This window comes from Colossoma macropomum, unplaced genomic scaffold (genome assembly GCF_904425465.1).
Source record: "Colossoma macropomum unplaced genomic scaffold, Colossoma_macropomum, whole genome shotgun sequence".
NCBI classification, from domain to species: Eukaryota; Metazoa; Chordata; class Actinopteri; order Characiformes; family Serrasalmidae; genus Colossoma; species Colossoma macropomum.
In genome coordinates this window covers 19,122,060-19,148,897 of record NW_023494796.1, presented here as the reverse complement: position 1 = coordinate 19,148,897, position 26,838 = coordinate 19,122,060, and the positions used below count along the sequence as shown (strand labels likewise).

Genomic DNA, 26,838 nt, shown 5'->3' with positions numbered 1-26,838 from the left:
TATGCTAGAACTGTTGTTGAACTGACGGACAACACACTCTCAAATAAAGACTTCATCCCTGCATCTCAGTACTTTCTCCAAGAGTAATAATAAAGTTGTACCTATGTTCATGTATGGAGGTTCTTAGTACATAACCTGCTAAATTAGCCCCTCCCTCTGCAGTAAATGTGCCCCTTGGTTTGTTTATATATGTTTGTTTGAAGTAGTAGGCAGTAGGCTCAGTACGAGTGTCCACTTGCATGCATAAAAAACACTAAACATGTGTAACACCTCACAGCACAATACTCAAACTCAGCCTATGCTTACCAGTAATGTGTTGCAGCCACCGACAATGCTAAGTCCCAGGCCAGAGTGCCCTTTACAAAGTTCTATGGTGTTTAAATGGCCGGGTATGATAGGGCACTTCAGGGGGTCAGTGTTCACGGAGTATGATGGATAGCAGGAGGAGCAAGGCAGCCCAGTGTCAGAATGACTGGTTAGGGAACAGCATTGGATGTGACTATGATGACAATTCTGTGTAGGACTGGTTGATGTACTATGAGACATGGGCAAGGTGTAACAGCCAGGAGGAACGGTACTTGCTGATCTGCTGCGAAAAGCAGAGGAAGGATCACTGAAAGGTTTGTGGTTGGGTAAGATGTTAAAGGGACTCAGGTGGTTGATGCTGCTCCTTTCAAAGGAACAAGGCTTTTGTTCATTCTCTAAGATGCTCCTTCCTTCCTGAGAGAGAGAGAGAGAGAGATTTAATTTAAATTGACAAGTTTTGTGAAAAACTGTACGCAGAAAATTCAGGATTTGATATGGCTGCTACTACTGTTTTTAGCTAGGCAATACTTTGTCACTAGTTACGAATGTAACTGTGTTTATGGATGGATAGAACATAATGCTCTGTTGTGCCAATTGCAGACCAAGAATTCTGAATACCAATCAGTCATGTATGACATAGTGAACATATACAAGCTTGACAATCACTCACAAATGCCCTCAGGAACCTGGTTTCTTCCCACACATTCCTGGTCACTAGTAAGTACTTGTAAATACCGCCCTGGCATCCACTACTCACATAACCAAAGTTACATTTGCATCTAAGGACTTGAACAGGAAACAGACTATGTTTTCTGTGGTCTGACTTCTCATTATAAGATGCCAGATGAATAGGTTGATTGATCAATTCTGGAGATAGCAGCTTGGGCAGGAAGGCTGGGTTAGTCCGCAATGTCAGGGAGGAAAAAACGATTGGAGATAACAGGTGCTAACAGAAAGTGCATGTAGTTTACAGACATGTCTTTGAGGGCAACCATCTTAGGATGACTTTATCCGCTGATTCAAAAGGAGGACCATAAAGAAACTCCAACACCAATGGAAGATCCCAGGGTGGCAGTCTTAGTGTGACTATCAGCTTATGAGAACTCAGAGAGTAGCCCCCATCTAAGGATAAGTAGCCAGCCAAGGCGGCCACGTAAACTTTAATCGTAGAGGGAGAAATCCTGGCCTCCAGTAGTGACTGAAGAAAGAAAAGAACTAATTAAACGAGGGTGCCAAACTTCTGAGTCCTGGGTCGAGCATGAATACTTGCCTAGTGCTCAACTAAATTACAGCCCTTGACCGAGCAAGCTCAAGGGAAGAGTGAAAAAGAAGGACAATGATATACAGAGAAGGAATTCAGCCCATGGAGGACGAAATCTTGTAGCTCAAAATGTAAGCAAGAAGCAAGAAGGAGGGCTTTCGCAAGTGAGTGTTGAGCTCATATATGCTCACTTGCTACATCACTCGCTATGTCATGTATGACTGACTGGAATTTAGAATTCTCAGTCTGCAGTTGCCATAGCAGAGCATTATTTACTTATACGTACTTCTATTTGGTTTGAGGTAAATATGTGTTGATTTAGGTATGTAGGTAGCATAATGCTAATTGGTGCGTTACAAGCTTCCATTACTTGTTAATTGGCCTGGTAGCTCTAGTGTAAAACATACAGAGGCAAACTTCAGACACCAAACATGTTCTGGTTAATTGACCACATTCGGGATTAGGGAAAGAATTGTGTAAAGCTGTAGTCACACTACAAATCTGTAGTTTGTATTGCTTTGCAAAATATACATGACCAGGCTGGACCAGAAAACTGGCAATGAAAAATCTTTCATTTTGTTGCAGCATACTGTACACAGAGCTATATTAAAAACTGTTGTTAAGTAGTGTAGCTGGTGTCCATGACATAATTGGCATGTGAAGTTGGCTAACTCACCAGCCATAAAGAGTAAAACTACAAAAGTATTTACAGACAGTAGAGACAGTTCTACCATCTCGTAGTCTCTCTTTATTTGTGGCACAAGGGTTTAAAAGGTTGTGCTTAAACACTGCTAAAAGTTACGTTTCCTCCATTTTGGATCTTTAGTGCTGCCTATATGAAGCTCTGCCCCTTAAGAATTTAACACAGCCAAAGTTGTAGCGCTTACATACAGGTGATAAAGCTTAACAGTAATAGAAGAAATCGTGAGTAATAATTTAAAATCATTTAAAAATTTCAAAATCAAGACAAGGACACAGAACAAATTAAAAAAGATAAATACCAAGAGATGTAGAGTTTTAATTAAATACTAAGTTAAAGAGATACATTTCTAAATATTTCATAAAAGTGTTTACTGAGCTTGACTGTCTAATAAAAGGTGGAATTGAGTTCCACAGTTTAGAACCATAACATTAATATTAGAAAGTCCCATAATTGGAGTTCAAAAGCATTCAAAAATACGGCAGCAGTGTTTATGCTGTTCTGTGTTGAGAAAATATGTGCATTTCTCTATTTAAAATGAACGGATCATTTGCAAATTACAGTTTTGCACCAAAGCTACATTTGAACCAATTTATTTTGGACTCTTTCTGAAGTGCCTTCGAGATTTTTTGGTTTCACACTAGACTCTGGAAGTCTGCAACATTAAACTGCTTATTGTTTCAAATTCCATTGAAATGAAGGTACTTCCACTCACAAAATATTTCTTGAGTGACTGGGCCTAAAATACTTCAAAAACGAAATTTTGAAAAACAAAGTCATTTTATCTGCATGTTGTGGTTATGTGTCTGCTAGCGTTTACCTGATCTAAGCCATCAGGCTTGCCTTCCTTGAACATGCCAATATCCACAGCAGAGGGTGATAAGATGGGACAGTTGTCTGTCTGCATACAACAGATACACAGTGATAATGCACATATAAGCCTACAGAAGAAAAAAAGCCTATAGAAGTAGCGTTACTTGAATCAAGAGAAATTCAATTGTGGTTCAATACTCAAGCACCAGATCTTTCTCCTATGCATAATAGTTTCGATCATTAATAAGCTTTGTTCCATAATTCCAGTTTAAAAGTTTAAAGACTAATTTAAGTCTGAATGATCTTTGTTACCTCCATTATTGGTTCTGCAGCCATGTGTTCCAATGCAGCTTCACGCCTTAGGAGACAATCAAATATGAGCATAAGTATGAGGATAAACGGTACATACATATGTATATGCATATGGCTTCCTAAGTATCTCATCTAGCTAATTCTGTTTCTGAGACAACAAAAGAATTAGGAAGAAAACTGTGGACAGTAATTGAAAGCAAAGCATGTTGCAAAATGGAGAAAGACTGAGAGCCATGGGCTATATTACAGAAATTTCCTAACTCTAGAATCTTTAAAAATGCCTGGTTAGTAACTATGACAACTTCACACAGAATTGAATTTAAGAACAGAAAAAAGTTTCAGTTCCTTATCCAAATGATCTTATCCTAACTCCAAATAAAGAAAGAAGCATTACAGAAGCATATCAACTTACTTAACTAAATTGCTAAAATGTTCTTAATACTGTCCTAACAGCCTAAATGCCATGTTTTGTTGAGTTTGTAAGTGATAAAATACATCCTTTAGAGATAACACACTTCTGTACACAATTGCTGTTTATCTGCTGAATTTAACATATTAGAAAAAAAACAAAATGTGGCATGTGAAAATGTCGTAGCACATTTTATGCTGCATGTTTAGGTATGCACTGAAATTTCGACCACTGAAACATTTTGACTGAAAATGGTTTTTAACAAAAGATTAAATAGGACTACAACAAAAGTGCCACAGTCGGACACTTAACAAGTCATTTGAATGATTATGAAAACGAGAAACAGAGATTTAAAAACACTGTTCTTCGCTCTCTAGCACTGGTCTGCACAGACATGTTCAAACAGTTTGAGCTGCAGCAGAGGGACTTAGACAAGTGATTTATAATCACTGTTCATCCTACTTTTCAAGAATCGGGGGGCATGACACTCAAGAATTACAGGTTTAATACCACTTGACAACATCGATCCATGAAAAAATAATTCCTGAACAACTGCCCAAGTGCAAAGTGTAACTAAAAATTATGGAATTCATTGCTTTGGATGACCAGCTCTTCTCTGTAAGTTTAGATTAATTTTATGTAAATTATTTTTATTTATTATCAGCTCAGTTTTGTCTAATTCAAATTAGATTGTCATTAATAAAAGTGTTTTTTTTGCTATCTAGTAGTTTTTGTGTTTATTTGAAAGTATGTTTATTCAAAAACAAACAAACCAGCAAATGTACATCACTAGTTTTTTCAAACCCAGCAAATAAACAGAAATCCTGCAGAAAATGCCACATAAGATTGTACATGTATACATGTGTATAATTCACCTGTTCAATACAATCTTAACCTCGGATGGAGCGCTGTTGATAATAGCAGCAGCATTCTGGTGACTACGACCATATAATACCTGTCCATTGATCTGCAACAGACAAAAACACCCGAGATCTGAATGAAACCTGTATTAGCAAATCTATAATCTATACACTGCTTGTCTGGAGACATTTCAAACTTCTTACAATTATACCCTTGTTATGATGTCAGTACTATTCAGCACTTAAATCTTTCGAGTGTTTTCAATATGTGCAATTTGCAATAGTTCAGAAAAGAAAGCTGTTGAATCATTATTTAGATAAAAGCTACTCTTCATATAAAGGAACAAGAAGCTGTACCTTTTAAAATACACTGAGTTGCGATTTTTTTTAGAAATACATACCTTTTCTGTTTAGCTGTGGTCCTATGGTGGTCCTTTTCCATTAAAGGACTAGAGAAGTGTTTCCCACCCTGAAGGACCCTCCACCCTGCAAATTTTAGTGTTTTTTCTTGCTCCAAACACACCTGATCCAACAAAGCAGTTAATTTGCAAGCCCTTCCTGAGTTGAACTGGGTGTTTTGGAACAGGAAAAAAACAAAACGTGCAGGACACGAGTACTCCAGGATCAGGGTCGAAAACCACTGGACTAGAGGGTACTTTGTGCTGCCACTGATGAGCTACAGTCAGTAACTATTAACCTAAAAATGCATTACAGTGAGGGATGACAAGTATTTTGACACTGTTTTTTATTATTTAAAATCCTTACAGACTTGTGTCTATCTGTCTGTGCATACTTTGTTAGCCCCCTTTCACTTCGTTCTTCAATGGTCAGGACCCCACAGAGCAGGTATTATTTGGGTGGTGGATCATTCTCAGCACTGCAGTGACATTGATGTGGTGGTGGTTAATGTGTGTTGCACTGATACAGGTGGATCAGACACAGCAGTGCTGTTCCAGTTTTTAAACACCTCAGTGTCACTGCTGGACTAAGAAAAGTCCACCAACCAAAAATATCCAGCGAACAGTTTCCTCTGGGCAGTGTCCTGAGACCACCGAGGGGAGACTAAAGGATGACTAACACAAACTGGGCAGCATCAGATAAGCTATTTTCTCTGACTTTACATCTACAAGGTACAAAGTAGGCGTATCTAACAGAGAGTACAGTGAATGGACACAGTGTTTAAAACTTCAGCAACACTGCTGTGTCTGATCCACTCGTACCAGCACACCCTAAAATGCCACTACCACATCACATCGTCACAGCAGTGCTGAAAATTATCCACTACTCAAATAATACCTGCTCTGTGAGGGCCCTGACAATTAAAGAAATGGGTAAAATGGGGCTAACAAAGTATGCAGAGAAAAAGATGAACTATGACAGAGATTTTACATAAATATTCCCTTAATCAGTAATCAAAGAGATTAGATGTTGTAATCAATAACCAAATAGGAAGTATTGCCTAACAGAGAATATTAATTCTCTCACAAAGAGTAGGCCTTAGACTGTCTGCATAGGAGATTCTAGACACTGGAAATCCACTGGGTTCACAGAGAGGCCTGTGTGTACCTACTGACCCAGTGAAGAGAGGGGCAAGGTAGGTGACCTTGAAAGGTAGAGCAGACTGGTAAAAACCTGTTGAAGCCAGTTTTGAGGAGTGAGCTCATCATGCAATGGCCAAATTGATGGACAAGGAGACGCACCTATTAGAGAATGAGCTAATATCAAAATTTGAGAAGTAAGGCGGGGGGATAGCACATTATCCCAGATAAATGGTATAAAAACTGTTGTTTGGAACACTGTATTTGTGCAGTTGGGGTCTCTCGAGACCCTGTGCCACCTGATGCTGAAATAAAGAAGAAGCCTTTTTCTCCCTTCCATAAGAACTCAGCGGCTGAAGTCTTTTATTCTACTTTCTTTTATTTTTGGTTGAATCCCCTTTCTGTTTTGGTTTATTTTATTTTTGTTTATTTTTGTAAGTGATTAAGACAATAATTAGAACAAAACCACAGCACAGAATAGTTTAGATTTTAAAAACCATCATATGTCGGGGCTTTGGGCAAGGAAGAAAATAGCTCTTGGTCCCGACAACTAACTTTAAGTTGTAGAACTACAAAGTGCATCTATGGTAAAAGGACCTGAAAAAATGGACAATACATGCAGAAACAAGGTGTACTTGATAAAGTGGCTGTTTCAAAAAATGTTGGGGCGCTGTGAAAAATGTAAATAAAACCAGAATGCAATGATGTGCAAATCATTTAAACCCTATATTTAATTGAAAATAGTACAAAGACAACTTATCAAATGTTAACACTCAGAATTTTTTTTGTTTGTTTTTTTGAAAACATATACCCACTGTGTTGCACCACCTCTTCTTTTAACAACACTCTGTGTTTGGGAACTGAGGAGACCAATTGCTGTAGTTTTGAAAGTGAAATCTTTTCCCATTCTTGCTTGATATAGGATTTCAGGTGGTCAACCGTTTGGGGTATCCTTTGTTGTATTTTTCATTTCTTAATGCAGCAAATGTTTTAATGGGTGACATGTCTGGACTGCAGGCAGGCAGCTGGATTTTTTTACTACGGAGCCATGTTTTTGTAATACATTCAGAAGCGGATTGGCATGTCTTGCTGAAACATACTTTAGGCTTTCCCTAAAACACGTCATCTGGCAGCATATGTGGCTCCAAAACGTGTCTATATTGTTTAGCATTAATTGTGCCTTTACAGATGTGCAACACACCTATGCCATGTGTACTAACGCACCCTAGACCATCACAGGTGCTGGTTTTCATATGTGTGCTGATAACAAACCTCATGGTCCCCATTCTCTCCAACCTGGAGGATGCGACATCCATGACTTCCAAAAAGATTTAAAATTTGGATTCCACTTCACCTCAGTCCATCTTAAATGAACTTGGGCCCAGAGAAGGCAGTGGTGTTTCTGGATCCTGTTTATATGTGGTTTCTACTTTGCATGGTAGAGTTTTAACTTGCATTTGTGGATGCAGTGACAAACTGTGTTTACAAAACCAGACAGTGGTTTTGTGTTTTTGAGCCTGTGCAGTGATTTCCACTACAGAATCAAGTCTGTTTTTCTGTTTGAGGGCCCAAAGATCACAGCCTTTTGCCCACAGCTACGCCTGACAGCTTCCACAATGGAGATTTTGAACAGGGTCCATTCGGGATCCATGTCCCCTCCTCCTGCACATGAGAAAAGTTCTCCTGGAGGTGGGAGTTAAAAACATTCCACCCTCAATATTCACTTGGGTCATTTGGTGTTCGAAAACAAGGCCCCTTAAATTGTGCAACTCCTGAGTCGGAGAGGGACCAACCTCTATCAAGGAGTTCGGTTCCAGAGCTGACATTGTGAATGGAAGTGAGCCCAGTTATATCTAGTTGGTACCTCTCAACTTCCCACACAAGCTCCAGCTCCTTTCCTCCCAGTGAGTTTATGTTCCATGTGCCAAGAGCCAGTTTCTGCCTTGTGGGTGGTGGGCCCACACGGTCCCCCCACGTTTCTTTTTAGGGCTGAGGAACACTACCCCCAGGCCTGGTAGGGCGCCCTCCCTCCCCATCTTCGGCATTTACCCCCAGGGACACTTTGGAGGCAGATGGACCCCATCCATCCATGCCTTCTCTCCCTGCAGGGGGAAGGGGATGGGGCCCCTCCACCTTTGAAGTGGATCTCAACTGGGCCAGACTATTCTCAGTCTGCGTACAAAGGATGCTCTGGGTCAGCAGCGAGCTACCTGACAAGTCTTGAAACATGAACCAAGAAGTCTAATGTGCGTGAGTGAAAGGGCTGATTGAAACAATGAAGGTGAAGGCCAGCATGCACCGGCTGAGCTGGGGATCCCCCCAAGGAGCCTGGGGGTGCACTACTCACCCATCTCTCCTTCTCCATCGGGGCGGTGAAGCCAGCACGTACGTAATGGTACATAACCCAAGAGATGGTGAACTATGCAGTCTGTACTCTAATGCTTAGACCTCACCTCTAGTAGCTCATCTCCCACTCTGATTCGCCCATCAGCAGCGGCTGCCCCTTCAGGTTGAACCTCCGAAACGTACACACTCATTCTCCCGCGGGCTCTGTCTCTGCTTCCCGTCACACACAGACCCAGACCAGAGCGGTTTGTGCTGCAGTTCAACTCAACCAGCTTCAGCTGTCCAGGCAGACTGCCATACCTCTGCAAAATTCGGCCTACACAGACACACAGTCCAAATCACATTTTTCCCAAATGTAGTCAATCAACTAAAACATGTTTGGTGTTCAGAAACTAAGACCAGAGTCTCTTCTTTTTGAATAGAGAGAGACCTAAAAAATTTAACATGAAGACCATTTTTCTGTTTCAAAAACATAGTTGAAATCACTGGTAAAATCTGACAAAAAATCTCAAATAGTTTGTAGCCTTTGACTCAATAACACACAAAATCATGTTTTTGTTTTTTTTTTTTTGGTTTCCAGAAGAACAGTTGAAAGCGTGAAAAAGGTCCCCCGCAACTGTAAACAGAACTTTTTAAAGTGTGTACAAAGTAACAGAACACCATACACTATATGGACAAAAGTATTGGTGCACCTACACATTACACTTACAGGAGCATCCCATTCTAAATCCCCAGGCATAATACGGAGTTGGTCCCCCCTTTACAGCTATAACAGCTTCCACTCTTCTGGGAATGCTTTCTACAAGATTTTGGAGTGTGTCTGTAGGAATTTTTGCCAATTAATCCAAAAGAGCATTTGTGTGTTCAGACACTGATGTTGGACAAAAAGGCCTGGCTCACAATCTCCCTTCCAGTTTATACCAAAGGTGTTCGATGGGCTTAAGGTCAGGGCTCTGTGCGGGCCAGTCAAGTTCTTCCACCCCAAACTCACACCATTATGGACTTTAACAACCAACCATGCCTTTATGGACCTTGCTTTGTGCACTGGGGCACAGTCATGTTGTAACAGTAAATGTGACGTAAGGTTTGCATGCAGCTGCTTGGCCAAAATTCCTGGCGCACAGTTTTTAGTTGTGATGTTAATGCCTGAGGAGGTTTGGAACTCTGCAGTTACTGAGTCAGTACAGCGTTGGCGACTTTTATGGACTATGCACCTCATCCCTCGCTCTGTAACTTTACGTGGCCTGTCAGTTCGTGGCTGTGCTTCCACGTGTTTGAAGTACTGCTCATAGTTGATCGTGCAATATCTAGTAAAAAAAATTCACAAACTGACTTGTTGCAATGGTGGCATCCTATTACAGTACCATGATGAAATTTAGTGAGCTCTTCAGAACGACCCTTCTTTCACAAATGTTTAAAAAAGGCAGACTTCATGGCTAGGTGCTTGATTTTATACACCTGTGGCAATAGGACTGAATGAAATATCTGAATTCAATGATTAAGAGGTGTGTCCCAATACTTTTGTCCATATAGTGCATAATACAGCATTTTTGTTGTTTTTTTTATGATTATTATTATCATCATTATTATTATTAACGACTAAGTGTCGTCAAGTCATTTCCAACTCTGGCGACCACATGGATAGTGTTTCTCCAGAATATTCTGTCTGCTGTTTGAGTCATCAGGCTTCTAAACGGCCATCCATGAGTCCTCTTTCACGCTCAACTCTCAAGCATAATGGTTCTTTCCAGTGAACTGATTCTTCTCAGGATATGTCCAAAATAAGCTTCAGTTTAGTTATCTGGGCTTTAAGTGAGAGATGAGGCTTGATTTGTCTGGGGATATGTTCTTTTGTTTTCTTTGCTGTCCAAAGTACTATCAAAAGTCTTCTCAGGCAACAAAGTTTAAAGGCATCTATATTTTTCCTGTCTTGCTTGTTCCATTCAGCTTTTACATTCATAAAAAAAAACACAGAGAAGACTATAGCCTGGACAATTCTGATTTTCTTGTTACATGTTTTGCATACAACTTGAACAGGTATGATTTTATAAAAAGGTATGCATGATGATATCAGAACTGTATTGGCAGATAATTACTTTAAAAAGTAGAAGCATTAGACAGATTTAACCGATATTTCAAGGGCTTCTGTGCTAAAACTGCTGTGTAAGTTAACACTGTTGAGGATCAACTTAGTGAAACTTAGTGAAAATAAGTTGACATCCACAGGAAACAAAATTATGACAATTTTTGCCAATTTTAGTGAATACAGTGCATTTATTTGCTGAATTGAACACATTGAAAAAAAATTAAAACATATGTAAAATGTGTCATAACTTTTAATGCATAGTTAGGCACAGGCCTAACTATGCATTAACATGAGCAGAAGTGTGTTCACAGTGGAGGATGTGTTAACTTATTTTCACTCAGAACATCAACAAAACATAATTTGACCAGGGGTGCCCAAACTTTTGCATACCATCAAAGAATGCCTGGCCAACAATGTCCTGTGTTTGGAAACACACCATTGATGAATGATTAGAGGATGACCAAAACATCCTCAAAACAAATTATGACAGACTGAAAAAAAAGTTAGTAACTATAAACCTAAAAAACATACTTATAAAAAAACAAATCACTTTGAATAATTCATGAGTATTCTTCAGATAATCTTCATGATTCAGTGCATTTGGGAAATTAATATGCAGGTACATGCTAGTAAATGCTAATATACACAATGACTGAGCTCATGGTACTGCACAGACACACTCATATATGTCCTTTTGTCCTTGGTTTATACTGATATCTTGAGCATAAGTTATGAACACTTTGAAATCTTTGAAGTCAGTTTTTAGGTAGACACACACACACATACGTACTCCAGCATGAAACTTGTTCCTCTTCGCTGTGCTGTGTAATCTCTGAAGGCCTGCTCAGCCGTTTTGAAACGCTCTTACTTGTCACTCCATCTGTTACCGTGCAGACGGGCCCTGAGGGCAGCCTTAGGGGAGGTGGAACAGGGTGGGAAGATTTCTTTAACAGCTTGTTACCTGTAAGCTAACAAGAAATGCACAGTTACTATTTCCGTATATTGTACTATTTCCATATAATGTCATTTACTTTCACTGTTCACTTAGAAGCACCTACCCTGTAGCTCCACTTGCTGGTGTAAAGTTGATCTATATTAGTGATCCTCTAGCCCTTGTCAGTTTCTGACCTCAGAGCCGCTTTTGGGTGGTGGACTACTCTCAACCTGGCAGTGATATTGATGTGTAAAAACTCCAGTAACATTGCTGTGCTGAAAAAGGTCTGGTCAATATCGGCCTTGTGGTCAGAAACTAGCCATTATGAAGGTAATACTTTATAATAGTTTATAATAAAATTATTTAATAGTTTGTTAATGACTGTTACAAAGTTACATAATAGTTACATATTGTCACTGTCATATCTCCATTTTTGACGTAATTTGAAACTGCCATCAATATTTCATGATGAATGGACCAAACTTACTTGAAATAAATAGCTTCTTTATTAATATCTATTAAAAGTGAAGAATGTTTTTCCTTCTCCTGTAAAGTTGCCTTTTTGGAAACACAAGGTTTTGTTCAGTGATGATATGCATTCATAAATGGTACCATTTGAATTATTAACCATTCAGTTTTCACTAGTAAAAAGGACAACATAGAAATCAAACCACTTAAATACAGTTTATTTATGGTTTAGTTATTTTACACTCTGAACTCAATAGTTATATATTTTGAAATATAAAGCATTCATTTACTTACATAAACATGAGTCCTAATAATTACAACCCTGTTTCCAAAAAGGTTGGGACAAATGTGCAAAATGTTAATAAAAACAGAATGCAATGATGTGCAAATCATTTAAACCCTATATTTTATTGAAAATAGTACAAACAGTTCAGGGTCTCCTTTATTGTATTTTTCATTTTGTAATGCACCAAATGTTTTCATTGGTTGACAGGTCCGGACTGCAGGCAGGTCAGGTTAGCAGCCAGACTCTTATTACAGAGCCTTGCTATTTTAATACATGCAGAATGTGGTTGGCTGAAAAGCAAGGTTGTCTTGACAGCAGCATATGTTGCTCCCAAACCTGAATCTATTGTTCATCATTAATGATGTCATGACATCCATGCCATGTGCACTAATGCACACCCCTACCATCAGCTTCAATGGCTACAAAATATTTGGTGTAACAAATCTTCTTTTGGAAATGCTATTTTCTAACTTGGTATTGCGGCCTTCCACACATTAATTAAGATTTTACACATCTTCTCTTTTGTCTTTGTTTGGAGAAATTAGTAACAATTCACTCTTTATACAAATCTCTTGGGAAATGGAGTAAGTTTTCAGATTTACAAATATGCTATGGCACACTGTCAAGTTTTTCATAGGTATCCTGGGCATAGTTAGAGTTGCACCAACTAGGTGTACCAATTTGCTAGAGCATCACCCTGAATCAGACCACTGCCACATCTATAGATAGCTAAGAATACCAAAGACAGAAGCCTGCAGATTGTGGGAGAAGCAGGCTACACAATGACCCTTCCCTGAATTTGTATTTGAGTGTCTATTTTCCCTAATAGACAGTACAACAGCATTATTAGTTTTTTTTTCAGGAACCACCCAGAATTTAAATTTTGAAACATTCAGGGAGCCCAAGTGATTCATTAGGGGCTCCCGGACCCCCCGAGGACAGTAAAGCATCAGGAAAATTATGATGCCCTTGTAAGGGCCTTATTAGGCCTTTTTAGTCACTGGTAATTAACTGGCTGCTCATTATCACTGTTTTAAACAGTAGCTAGGGTGCATTAGCATCTTCTTAAGTGAAAACATTTAATTTATACTTTAGAATAGAAAGTCAGCTTGCCTTTATTTAGAGCTAATTGTTAATTTACTGTTGTTAGAGGCTAGCTTCAATGACTGTATTACAACCCCATGTCCAAAAAAGTTGGGATGCAAAATGCAACTATGTGCAAATCATGTAAACCATATTTTTAAAGGAAAATACTACAAAGACAACATCAGATGTTGAAACTGAGAAATTTTATTGTTTTTGAAAATATATGCCCATTTTGAATTTGATGCCAACAACATGCTCCAAAAAAGTTGGGACGGGGCATGTTTACAACTGTGTTTCTTCATCTCTTCTTTTAACAACACTCTGTAAGTGTTTGGTAACTGAGAAGACCGACTGCTGTAGTTTTCAAAGTGGAATGCTTTCCTGTTCTTGCTTGATATAGGATTTCAGCTGCTCAACAGTTCAGGGTCTCAGATGTTTTAATGGGTGACAGGTCTGGACTGCAGGCAGGCCAGTTTAGCACCTGGACTCTTTTAATACAGAGCCAGGCCGTTGTAATACATGCAGAATGTAGTTTGGCATTATCTTGCTGAAATAATCAAGGCCTTTCCTGAAAAAGATGTTGTCTGGATGGCAGCATATGTTGCCAAAACATGTTGCCTTCACAGATGTGCACGTCACCCATGCCATGTGCACTAATGCACCCCTATACCATCATGAATACTGGCTTTTGAACTGTGCACTGATAACAAGCTGAGTGGTCTTTAGCCATGAGGACACAGTGTCCATGATTTCCAAAAGAAATTTCAAATGTTGATTCGTCGGACCACAGGGCACTTTTCCACTTCCCCTCAGTCCATTTTAAATGAGCTCAGGCCCCGAGAAGGTGGCAGCTTTTCTGGAACCTGTTTATGTATGGTTTCTTCTTTGTGTTTTAGAGTTTTAACTTGCATTTGTGGATGCAGCGACAAACTGTTTTCACAGACAGTGGTTTTTAGAAGTGTTTCTGAGCCCATGCAGTGATTTCCACTAGAGAATCATGTCATGTTTTTAATGCAGTGCTGCCTGAGGGCCCAAAGATCATGGCCAGCAAATACTAGTTTTTGGCCTTGTCCCTTGTATACAGAGATTTCTCTGCTATTCTTTGCTATTTTTGTAAGGGCCCAGCCTGCAAAGGGCAATGGCGACAAGGTGCCACAAGTTCAGGGAACTCCAATTCCCAGAAGCCCTCGGGCTGATTAGACCCAACCTGGCACACCTGTGGGCTCCTCTACTTAAGGGTGTGGCAAACAGCAGCCCTTTGTCACACCTTTGTAGACTCATCACACTGGGCCAGTCACTTTGCGAGTGGGCTCTCACAGTGAGAGCACTGTGCTATACCTCACCCAAGCCCCCTATTTACAACTGGTGTGGGGTTTCCCAGCTGGGAACCTCCAGGAGGTCTTCAGTAAAGAAAAGGCCCAGGTCCTGCCACCCCACAGGGAATTCAACTGCACCATCAATCTGCTCCCAGGCACCACATGGTCGTGGTCAGTTGTCGAATGTGCTGCTAAGGATGAATACATCTGAGAAGGTTTGGAGCTGGGTTTCATTCGCCTATTCTCCTCTCCCACAGGAGCAGGCTTCTTCTTTGTCGGAAAGAAAGATGGAGGCCTCTGACCCTGCATGGATTACCGTGGTCTCAATGCCATTACTGTAAAAGACCGCCACCCTCTGCCCCTCATGTCAACAGCATTTGAGGCACTTCAGCAAGCTGCAATATTCACTAAGCTGGACTTGCACAGTGCTTACTGTATGTAAATGTAAATGCTTACAACCTCATCCACATTAGCTAGGGGTATGAATGGAAGACGGCGTTCATCACCCCCACTGGGCATTATGAGTACCAGGTAATGCCCTTCGGGCTAATGAATGCACTGGCGGTCTTCCAGCGCTTCCTGAGGTCCTGAGAGAGGCCCTGGGTCATTATGCGTATATTTACCTCAACGACATACTCATTTACAGCCGGTCCCTAGGGGAACATGTTGGGCACGTCAGGCAGATCCTGCAGCTATTGCTGGAGAACCGCCTGTATGTTAGAGAAGTCGGCTCTATGGTATCCTTTTTGGGCTTCGTGGTGTCCAAGGGCACCCTCTGCATGGACCCGGCAAAGATAAGAGCCGTGGTGGACTGGCCCCGTCCTACCTACCTCCGGTTGGTCCAACATTTCCTGGGGTTTGCCAACTTCTTCCAACACTTTGTGCAGACATTCAGTTCTGTGGTGGCTGCCCTCAACACCCTTACCTGGAAGTCCCCAGTGCCTTTTTGTTGGACCATCAAAGCCCAAAAGGCTTTCGAGGAGATCAAGGCGCGGTTAACATCCCCCCCTTCTCCAGCTGCCCGACCTGGAGGAACCATTTGTCGTCAAGGTGGATGCCTTGGAAGTTGGTGTGGGAGCAGTACTCTCCCAACACCTAGGTCTGGCCAAGAAGCTCCACCCATTTGTGTTGTTCTCCCACCAACTTACCCCAGCTGAACGCAACTATGATGTTGGAGACAGGGAGCTTTTGGCCGTAAAGCTTGCCCTGGCTTGAGGGGTCTAAACATCCCTTTGTAGTCTGGACTGACCACAAGAACCTGGCCTATATCCAACAGACAAAGCGCCTCAACCCACACCAAGCCCAATGGGCGCTGTTCTTTAGCCACTTTAAGAACTCTGAGAACACCAAGCCAGATGGCCTGTGCAGACAGTGGGCGCCTCGGGGCCTGACCCCTCCCCGGAACCCATCATTCCCACCCCTCGGCTGTAGACCACCATCAGGGAGGCACCACAGCAGGAGCCCAATCCCGGAGGCGGTCCTCCTGGAAATTTGTACGTGCCTGCAGCTGTGCGGCAACAGGTCCTGCAATGGGGGCACACCTCCCCATTTTCAGGTCACCCAGGGGTGACTAGGACTCTGGACTTTTTGCGCAGGTGGTTTTGGTGGCCTAGTATGGAGAGAGACCTCCATGCCTTTATAGTGTCTTGTGAGACGTGTCCCAAAGGGCTCGTCCACCCACTCCCCTGCATGTCCATGGTCTCACGTCTCCCTGGACTTCATCACAGGCCTACCCCCTCTCCAAGGGCAACACGGTCATCCTGGTCCTTGCGGACTGCTTCTCCAAGGCATGCAAATTTGTGGCACTGCTTAAGCTTCCGTCTGCCAAGGAGACAGCAGAGCTTCTATTGTGTCACATTCACGTGTCACATTCCTCGGCCCATTCCTTTCCAGGGCTCGTTGCCGGCTCCCTGGCATGCACGGTCTGACGCCTCCTCAGCTCCCGCCGTGTGTGGGGTAGCATCCAGAACCTGGTAGACTGGAGGGCTACGGGCACAAGGAACGGTCTTAGGTTCCGGCATGTCATATCTTGGACCCGGAACTCATTAGAGAGTTCCGGCGGGCGCAGGTTGCTAGCCTGGGGACTTCTGGGGCCATCCCTGGGAGAGGGGGTCCTGGAAGGGCAAGGCGCCACAAGTTCAGGGAACTCCAATGCCCAGAAGCCCTCGGGCTGATTAGGCCCAACCTGGCACTCCTGTGGGCTCCTCTACTTAAGGCTGTGGCAAACAGCAGCCCTTTGTCACACCTTTGCAGAGAGGTGACCGGTACGTATTTAAACAAAAAAGAAAAGAAAAGCAAGGGAAAAAGAAAAGAGTGCTGAAATAGAAAGAGAGAAACTGCCCCAAAACTACTTAAAAGCCAAAAAAAGAAGGCTTGAACAAGAAATGGCTCCAAGCCATACAAAAAGTGTTTGCTCTACAAAAAGCAAACAGGTGAAACATAAAGTTGACCTTCCTCTCATAATCACAGAGGAACTGTTTTTGTTTTCTGATTATCTTTTATTTCACTTTTCTATCTCAGCCTTTGTTTGGACACGCTGCTTTCAGCACCCCTTTGTTTTTCCCGTTTTCGCCTGTGCTTCCCGGTGGCACAGTGGTAACTCCTTTGACTGCCACCTCAACCCCAACATGCACAATCACCCAATTCACACTCCATCACCTCAATAAATTCATTTAAGACCCTTTCTCACGGGTTTTCCTATCTGCACTTGGGTCCGTCTCCCTGCCGTCCCGTAACAATTTTACACTGAGAAACATTATTCTTGAATTGTTGCACTACAATTTACTCATGCAGTCTTAAACAGAGTTGTGAACTTCTCCTCACCTTTACTTCTGAAAGACTCAGACTCTCCAAGATGCTTTATTATACCCATTCATGTTACTGACCTGTTGCCAATCAACCACCAGGTATTTTTTTTTAGCATTACACAACTTTACCAGTCTTTTGTTGCCCCTGTCCCAACTTTTATGGAATGTGTTGTTGGCATCAAAGTCAAAATGGGCGTAGCTTTTTCAATAGACAATAAAATTTTTTCAGTTTCAACATTTGATATGTTGTCTTTGTACTATTTTCAAGTAAATAAAGGGGTTAAATGATTTGCACATCATTGCATTTTGTTTTTATTTACATTTTGCGCAGCGTCCCTATGGAGTCAAATTTGGGTCTTTAATAGTGATGAGAAAATAAAACTATCACAAAAATGTGGTCTCAGCGAGTTGCAAAAATAATTACATATTGCAAACAAAGAAGAGAAATTGCTACCTTTTTTCTCGTGCAACACTTATTTAGGATAAATCTTTTGCGACACTATTTTTTCTCTGCATTTTGCGTTTTATGCTCCTATTTTTTTTCTGCAGAACTTTCCACTTCTGCATTACTACTTTTTGTTTGCGTGTCAGTTTTGACCTCTTTTTGATTTGTGGGGTGTGGGAAGAGGAGAGTGTTGTGGCCAAGATGGAAAGGCGTGTCATGGACGTTTCATGTCAACAGCTGGAGCTGCTGCCACACAGCCCGTCATTCCAAATAACGCCATCATGACAGATGCTAGCCAAGCTGGACCATAGGTATTTATAGTTTATAAGGTGACACAATCAATAACAAATGGCCATGCAACATTAACATTTCCTGAACTTAATAGTTTTCCGTAGGTTCCAGTGTTGCTTGGTGTTGACTTCTGTTAAGTGAATATGTGCGCTCGAGGGCTTGGTTTGTGAAGGGAAAGTAAATTTAAGGAGATGCAACACCAGCACGCGCAGCCATAGGAACCGTTCGGATGTTTGAACGTGCAAGCCACGTTAGCATATACTCATCACAGTTCTAACTGGCTGCAAACACTGTTCAATTTAGTAACTGAAAACAAAGCGGTAGCACTTTACATTAAGGGTACATGATCTGCCAATAATTAGGCATTTACTAATGAATATCTAATCAGAAAGTAAGAGTCATTAATCAGGAACAAATGAATAAGTTATATATTAACAACCACAAGATTAAATTACTAACACATGTATTAATGAATGAAGATGAAGGTAACAGAGGTTTTCTTCAATATCTGAATTTATCAGGAATTCATGTGTTAATTAATGATCCCCCTGAGACACAGTGCTCTGGAATATTATGCCTATCAAAGTCAACTGTTTTTCTGTAGCTCCATCCTCTCATCATCTTGTCCTTCTGCTTCATCTTGCTGTGTAGGCAGCCCTTGTATTTGCCTGTCTTCATCTATCAGGTCTTGAGTTTATTGTTTTTGTTTTCTTATGTTATCCTGTCTGTTTCTACCTACCTAGTGTCTGTTTATTTAATAAAATTAAAAGCTTACACTGACATCTTTTTGCAACTAGTCCTCATTTGTAACAGTTGCTATAGTTTTATTTCATCATTCATGTTAATACATGGCACGTTTTGTGTTGATACACAGTGCCTCATGAGGAAATGGTTTGTCCTACAGTTACCACTGAACTCGGAAATTAGTTAATAATCATTTGGGAAAGTGTAGTGCGAGAAACACAAACTCCTTGCTAAACAACCAAAACGGTTTACTATAAATAAGTAAGCACCAAGCCAAATATTTAAGCTACTTTACAACGAACACCATCTGCAAATCCGTTCTGTTTCACCACAGATAACAGCTCCATGTTTCACACGTTAGTCTAAAAAGATGTGAAGCATGAAAATACATATTAGCACTCACAACAGTCAGGATACTAGGCAATACCATGTGTAAACATTATATCTGCAGTTGCGTGTATAATCTAGTATGTGTATGCATAACTCACCTGTAAAAGTAAAAATAAAATGCTTTCATGTTGGACATTTTTTTTTATTATTATAATTATTTCAGTGATTTTCATTCGCTTCTCCTAAACAGTTTCATAGAGACATTCATTCAAGACTCTGGCCGCTTGACATATAGCAATTATTGCAATTACTGCCACCTACTGGCAAAGAAAAATAGCTGTAATTTCCAGCTGCGGAAACAGTTGAAGAGTTTCTTTCCAAAATGCTGTGTTTCCATTACTACAAAAATTAAATGTAACACATTTTTAAAAAGAATAAAAGATGTACAATGGGAAACACATTTTTATTTTTCTAAAGGTGTTTTTTTCATAATAACAGTGGCATATATTCAGATAATTCACACTTTTAATTAAATCAAATGCCTATTGTCAGTAAATAACCTAAATAAAAACAAAGTTTAAGTTTATGTTGTAACAGTATGACATTGTAGTATGATATAGGTAATGATAAATAGGACGAAACTAACAGAGCTTCGAGCAGAATTTTCCCGTTCCACCTTAAATGGTGCAGCTGTCACTTTCTGGTGCCTGAAGCTGCACCATTTAAGGTGGAAAGGGAAATTCGAAGAAGAAGCTGGCAAGTAGCTAACTTCAGGTTCGTGTAAGAAGGTGTCAATGTTAAGTTAATCTAGTATTAATATCTACAAGGATTAAGGAATGCTATAACCTACCTAACTGCAAAGCATTAACTATCATTGTAAATAAATAACTACTACATAAAGTTAAGACCCTCTGAATAGACTATTACATGAAATAAGCTTAATATAAAACCAGAAGAAAAACAATCACATCAACAGGTTACCTGTGCCTCACCAACCACACGGCCATATCTACACATAAACACCACACAATATGCATCACACAAACACGAGCGTGGATCACTGCGTTCCCTCCGTTATATAATACTATCCCACTTTCTGAGTGCAATATTCTTGAAATAGTATAATTTTGGACAGTATCTTTCTTAAACTGCTGCTCTGTAATGGTACTGAATGCAGTCCAGCAGCAATGTTGACCGCCCTGAAACGGCAGCGCCGTTGACGTGCCTGTCTGAACGCGGCACCTAGGTATGTATATCCATGGTTGAAATGACAGACTGTGTGGCGGCAGCTCCAACTGATGACACCCTACAAATCAAAAAGGTCAAAACTGACACGCAAACAAAAAAGAGTAACGCAAATGGGGAAAGTACTGCAGAAAAATAGGAGAGTAAAACGCAAAGAAAAAATAGTGTCGCGAAAGATTTATCCTAAAAAAAGTGTTGCAAGAAAAAAAGGTAGCACAATTTCTCTTCTTTGTTTGCAATATGTAATTATTTTTGCAACTCAATGAGACCACATTTTTGTCACTATTAAAGACCCCAATTCGACTCCATACATCCCAACTTTTTTGGAGATGGGGTTGTAATAAGAATCTAAAGAAAACACCAAACTACTGCTTTGTTAAGAAAAACTTAGTTATCTTAGCTATGAAATATAAAGTTTCCACGTTACAATAAGCAGGCAGTCTGCATTTATTTAGAGATGATTTACTATTGAGGAATCAAAAGAAAACACACCCAACACCCAGCTAGTGCTTTGAAAAGAAAAAAAAAAAAACAATTCCGATGAGACGCAATGTAACTAATAATGTAGTTCATGATAGAGTTCATTAATACACACATTCCATTGAGACTCAGTACTCAGGTACTGGCTGTGCAAAAGAGTATGATATATAAAACACAAATGAAAGTGCTCTGAAAATGTTCAATTCACCCTAGTTATTGCTTAATGAAGTAATAATAAGCAGCCAGTTAATTAACAACTACTAGCTTGATAATGCCTAACAAGAGAATTGCAAGTGTATTATACACCAACACTTGCATTAACAAGTCATAACTTGCATTTGTAGAAGCAGTTACGGACACTGTTTATTGACAATGTTTTGTCAAAGTTTTCCTGAGCCCATGAGGTGATGTCTATCACAGAAACATGCTGGTTTTTAATGCAGTGTCGGCTGAAGGGTTGATGTTCATGGGGATTCATTTGTAGTTTTCATTCGTTTTCCTTTATGCAAAGAGATTTCTCTGGAGTCCCTGAATCTGTTGATGATATGCACCATAGAGGGTGAAATATCTAAAATCTTTGCAATCGCTTGCTCAACATATTTTTAATGTTGGATTTGTTGCTGATGCAATTTTGCCAATGTGGTGAGCCTTGACTCATCCTTGCTCAGAAAGGACTCAGCCTTTCCTAGATGCTCCTGTTATTTGCAAGCATGATTGCATCACCTATTTGAGATGTTTTTTGAACACTTCGCAATGTTCCCAGTCTTAAGTTTGCTGTGTCCCAATTTTTTTGGAATGTGTTGCAGGCATCAATTTACAAATGAGTGAATATTTGCAAAAAACAAGGAAGTTGAAGGAAGATAAAACTTTGCATATCTTGCCTTGATACTGTTTTCATTTAAATACAGGTCAAACTAGATTTAAAAATCAATGCTTTCTGTAACTTGCATTTTACCTACTGTCCTAACTCTGTATTTGTACAATTACAGATTGTAGTCCATCTGTTTTTCTCTACATACATTGTTAGCTCCCTTTTACCCTGTTGTACAATGGTCAGGACCTCCACAGAGCAAGTATAATTTAGATGGTAGATCAGATCTTGTGTGGTGGCATGTTAATGTGTGTTGCGCTGGAATGAGTGGATGAGACACAGCACTGCTTGTCAAGTTTTTAAACAGTGTCCACTTACTGTCTACTCTATTACACACCTATCTAGTTGGTCCACCTTGTAGATGTAGAGTCACAGACAACAGCTCATCTGCTGTTGCACAGTTTGCATTAGTCATCCTCTAGTCCAGAGTTGCCCAATCTTGGTCCTGGACCAGTCTAGATAGTTCACCTGGTTCTAGTTTTCAGATCCTCCCTGAAGGCCTTCATTACCTGGATCAGGTGTGTTAGATTAGGGTTGTAGCTAAACTATGCAGGGTGGTAGATCTTCAGGACCAGGATTGAGCACCCCTGCTCTAGTCCTTTATCAGTAGTCACAGGACACTACCCAGAGGATGCTGTTGGCTGGATATTTTTGGTTCTCAGTCCAGCAGTGACACTGAGGCTTTTAAAAACTCCAGCAGCATTGTTGTTTCTGATCCACTTATAACAGTGAAACACACTAACATGCCACCATCACATTAGTGCCACTGCAGTGTTACTGGTGGTCCTATGGAGGGTTTGACCATAGAAGAATGGGGTAAAAGGGAGCTAACAAAGTATGCAGAGAAACAGATGGACTAGAATCTTTAATTGGAGAAGTATAAAGTGCACCTATGTGGTAAATGAACCTAATAAAATTGACACAGAGTGTGGATACAAGGTAGATGGTGTAATGTTGGTGTAACGTCCCCCTATACTGTAGTGTAACTATTATGAATTGAGGTCAGGGTGGCTAAAAATGGATAACAGATCTTCTATAACTGTGGAGCTATAAAGTAGGTGAAACTGTACAAACACACAAAACTAATAGCAAACCTTAAATGGAGTGGGAGTGAAAGGGTTGGCTGGAGAGAGGTGTACAAGTGGACTCGGATTCTCACACTTCTACAGGGGAAAGAAACAATTAGCATGCTAACTTAAGCTTCATTTAACCAGAAATCTCTTTTTTGAGATTTTAATTTCAAGAGTCTTCCACACACAGCTTCACACACAGAACTTAACTACGCACAGCTTTACAACATATAAACAAGGGCAAAATGGAGAGCATTCACATACCAAGTGATTTTGATGGTTGGTGTGTGATAGATCTTGTTCTTCATGCCTGACCACAGGGTCCAGCTGTATTTCAGAAACAGCAAAAACAACTTACATGTTATGGTGGGCAATATGGGAAAAATATAATATCACAATAAAGGTAATACACAATGTATCACAATATTTATTTTCTAGAGATTTAACAAAAACCAATAAAAAGTATCATCTTTAAAAAACACTTTCAAAACCTATAAATACAGTGGTGTGAATACAAATAATTTTTATTCAATACTTTACCTACTGCGCTATATGAATTACATGTAAACAGGTATAATTATTGTCCCTTTCTGATTAAACTTGTACTTGGTCAGTCCCTTTAATGCTCTAAGCATACTGTGACAAATTGTAATGGATTTTATCATGATAATGATAAATAATGTCATATTGCCTAGTGCTACTTAAATGTACTGTGGTGGGAATTGAGGTGGGTCTGAACAATATTTAGTTATAGCTGTGCAAACATATGAATATTATAAACTGGTCACGAAAAGGTATTTCTAAATATTTTATGCAAATTTCACAATTTTCTGAAACAACAAGAAATTATTCAATGATAAATAATGCAGTTAGCCCATTTTATCCTCGAAATATTACAACCTTTTTTCTTGAAATAGTACGACTTTTTTCTCGAAATATTACGACTTTTTTCCTCGAAATAGTATGATTTTTTTCCTCAAAATATTATGACTTTATTCTCGAAGTCTACTATTTTTATTTTTATTAACAGCGGCCCTAAGTACGCCGTCGTACTTGTGAGGTCCTGACCATTGAAGAACAGGGAAAAAGGTAGCTAACAAAGTTTTCAGAGAAACAGATGCTCTACAGTCTATAATTATAGAACTACAAAGTGCTCTTATTTGGTAAGTGGACCTGAAAAATGGACAATGAGAGTAGAAACCAGGAAGCATAGGAGGTGTGCTTAATGCAGTGGCAAGCAGTGTTTATGTGTGTTACCTGAGGATTCTGCACTAGTAGTTCCAATCTGTTCCCTGCCCGGCGAATAGCCTCCACTGCTTCTTCATGAGTAAAATCTCTCACATCCACACCGCCAACCTAACACAACAAACAAAGTGTTAAATCTGTTTTTCCCCAAAGGCAGCAAAAAAATAGCTGTACTGCCCAAACAGAGATTGGAACGCCCATCTCCAGCACACAAAGCTGAAGATTATCCACTTTGCTATTTGCTATATACTATAGGGTTATACACTTTGCTGTTTGGGGTCTATCTGTGCATGTGCAGAATTGAAAAACTGACTTGTGCTTCTACTTTGTCCAGTATGTCATACAATGATAGAAAGCACATAAACAGGTCTGTTTGAAAATTCTTAATAATTAATGGGCGATCCTACTGCTTTTCTAGTGATCCAATACCAACTAATAACACAGCTAATATCCTGATGCCAATAAAGGGCATTTCTTTGTAATTTCTACAGTGAAAACCAGTAAAAAAGGTGACATTAAAAATAATAGCAAAATGCCTTTACATTAGCATTAAATAAACTGCCACATAAACTTCTGTTTAGGTAAATAACTCCAAATTATCTGTCATTATAGAGCATTTGCTGCATCTTATGCGGCTGTCTGCGGCTATAAGAAGCAGAGGGTGAGGGTGGAAGGAAAAATTTCTATCCTGTATTTATTTTTTCCCCAATTTTTACAATTACTTTTATAAAACTGAAGCATGTTCAGTTTACTGCTTAAGGAAAAACACCTAGAATTGATATAGTCATGTGAGGATCGATCCTCTAAAAGAAGTGTCACAATCATAAGTACTGATATTTTAGTATCGATCCGCCCAGCCCTGCTAACATCTTGATGCAGTTTGAGACAAGTGTGCAATGATTTGGGCCTGCCAATCGGCCCTTTTCACAAGAAATGGAAATATGTAAATGACAGGTAACACAAGTTTTGCTATTGCCTTACAGACCAATTATTAACCTAAGAAATACTGCCGCTCAGCTCACCACGGAAATGTATGTCACTTCATCTTTGTCATAGTTGACAAGATTGATATTTGAGGATGTGTTTAGAGTTGTTGGTGAACACCAAACACACAACAATGTGAGCGTCCAAGCTGAATAAAGATATACACCTTTCATGGAAAAAATTCTTCACAGCTATCAGGGTACAATAACGTCAGTTAACATCTATAAAGTGATAAAACGATGGTTAGGTGAAAATTACTATATCCAAAAGACTAGCCATTTTAGATTAGCCATTTTGGAACAGCTTGCTAACAAGAAATTAGCTAGCAAACAGGCAGGGGGCGTGCCTCTTAGGCATGGTCCGTAGCACCACTGTAGACTTTTTCCATAACTACTGGCTCTAGTGATGTACGACTCTGGGTTTTCTGGAGTCGACTCTGACACTTGACTCTGCTTATTTTTAACCAAGACAGTGCCAGAGCCTGTTATAAAGAGATATAGCAGAGATTTAACCACCCTAAATGTTTACTCAATTTTAGGAGCTACTTTATATATAGCATATGAATAATATATATTTGTAGTAACAGTAATATGATGATAATTTGGAGATTATACCAAAAAATATCAGAAATCTTAACAAATGATTACAGCTAACTGTTTCAAAATATCTTACTATTAAATAGCTTATTTCACATAAACAAACTTGTAGTGATGTACTGAGAAAATTATTACTGTAGTCAGCATTCTCTGAGAAAACAGCCAGGTTTTCATTTTAGAGCAGTAGGATGTTATATTGTGCCTCTTTTCACAAGGCTGAAGTTGGCTTTGTATTCATCAGTTTCTTATTCAACTTTTCTGTTCCTTAAATTATGCACCACTTACCTCAATGGTCTGCCAGCACCAGAATCCATTTAAGGTGGTACAGAAACTTTGAATAAGACATTCCTAGTAAGTGGCCAACTTCAACTTCATCCTTTTCCACAATGTTCCCTGGAACTTTTTTTGTTTGTTTTCTTTGCTTCAGATGCTTTTTTTGTTCTCTGTAATGTTTCTAATCATTATTTATTGCAACCCTAATTGCGAAGAAAATGTTGAATGGGGTGCAGAGCAGTGAAGGACCATTTCAAAATCGTTTTTGTGACCAGAGTAGCATTGGCATTGTTTAAAGTCTGGTAATTAAATAAACTTAAGCTACTCAGACTCTTTCCAGCTTTACACATGCTTTCAAAATGTTCTTTGTGGCAGTTGGGATGAAAAATATGGAATCGAATTGCCTCCCCATTACTAATTGGCTCCAGGGAACAGAAATCTCTTTCCTGCTGAGCAGTTGTGCTCTCTGACAGCTTTTGAAAAGTGCTCCACTGAAAGTGGCTAAGAACAGCATCAACCTTTAAGCATGAAGTGCCTCCAGTGTAACATTAGTCAGCAGTGGTAATATGCTGACACAAGTCACAAAGGTACTTCCTCTCCATATGGCAAAGTTTACTCCTCTGTCCCTCTCATTTCGCATCTGCACATTGCCAGTTGAAAAGCCATCCAAAATTGAGATCTCTTGCAGTTCCCCATTGTTACTCTTGTTGTTGTTGTTTTAGCTATATTAGCTCTG

At 39.9% G+C, this 26,838-nt stretch overlaps 1 protein-coding gene across 1 annotated transcript in view; it reads right to left on the bottom strand.

The window, feature by feature from the left end:
* The window catches only part of si:dkey-92j12.5 (multiple PDZ domain protein), a 90,304-nt gene that overhangs the window by 11,115 nt on the left and 52,351 nt on the right, over positions 1–26,838 (bottom strand). The window contains exons 22-36 of the mRNA XM_036583417.1: positions 24,262–24,360; positions 23,315–23,331; positions 16,591–16,835; positions 16,455–16,542; positions 16,092–16,245; positions 15,870–15,984; positions 15,647–15,747; positions 15,250–15,374; positions 11,422–11,543; positions 8,653–8,861; positions 4,677–4,768; positions 3,393–3,438; positions 3,088–3,168; positions 1,278–1,504; positions 307–472 (exon numbers count right to left, since the gene is read on the bottom strand). Coding sequence (XP_036439310.1) covers positions 307–472; positions 1,278–1,504; positions 3,088–3,168; positions 3,393–3,438; positions 4,677–4,768; positions 8,653–8,861; positions 11,422–11,543; positions 15,250–15,374; positions 15,647–15,747; positions 15,870–15,984; positions 16,092–16,245; positions 16,455–16,542; positions 16,591–16,835; positions 23,315–23,331; positions 24,262–24,360 — 1,887 coding nt within the window. The remainder of the gene's footprint in view (positions 1–306; positions 473–1,277; positions 1,505–3,087; positions 3,169–3,392; positions 3,439–4,676; positions 4,769–8,652; positions 8,862–11,421; positions 11,544–15,249; positions 15,375–15,646; positions 15,748–15,869; positions 15,985–16,091; positions 16,246–16,454; positions 16,543–16,590; positions 16,836–23,314; positions 23,332–24,261; positions 24,361–26,838) is intronic.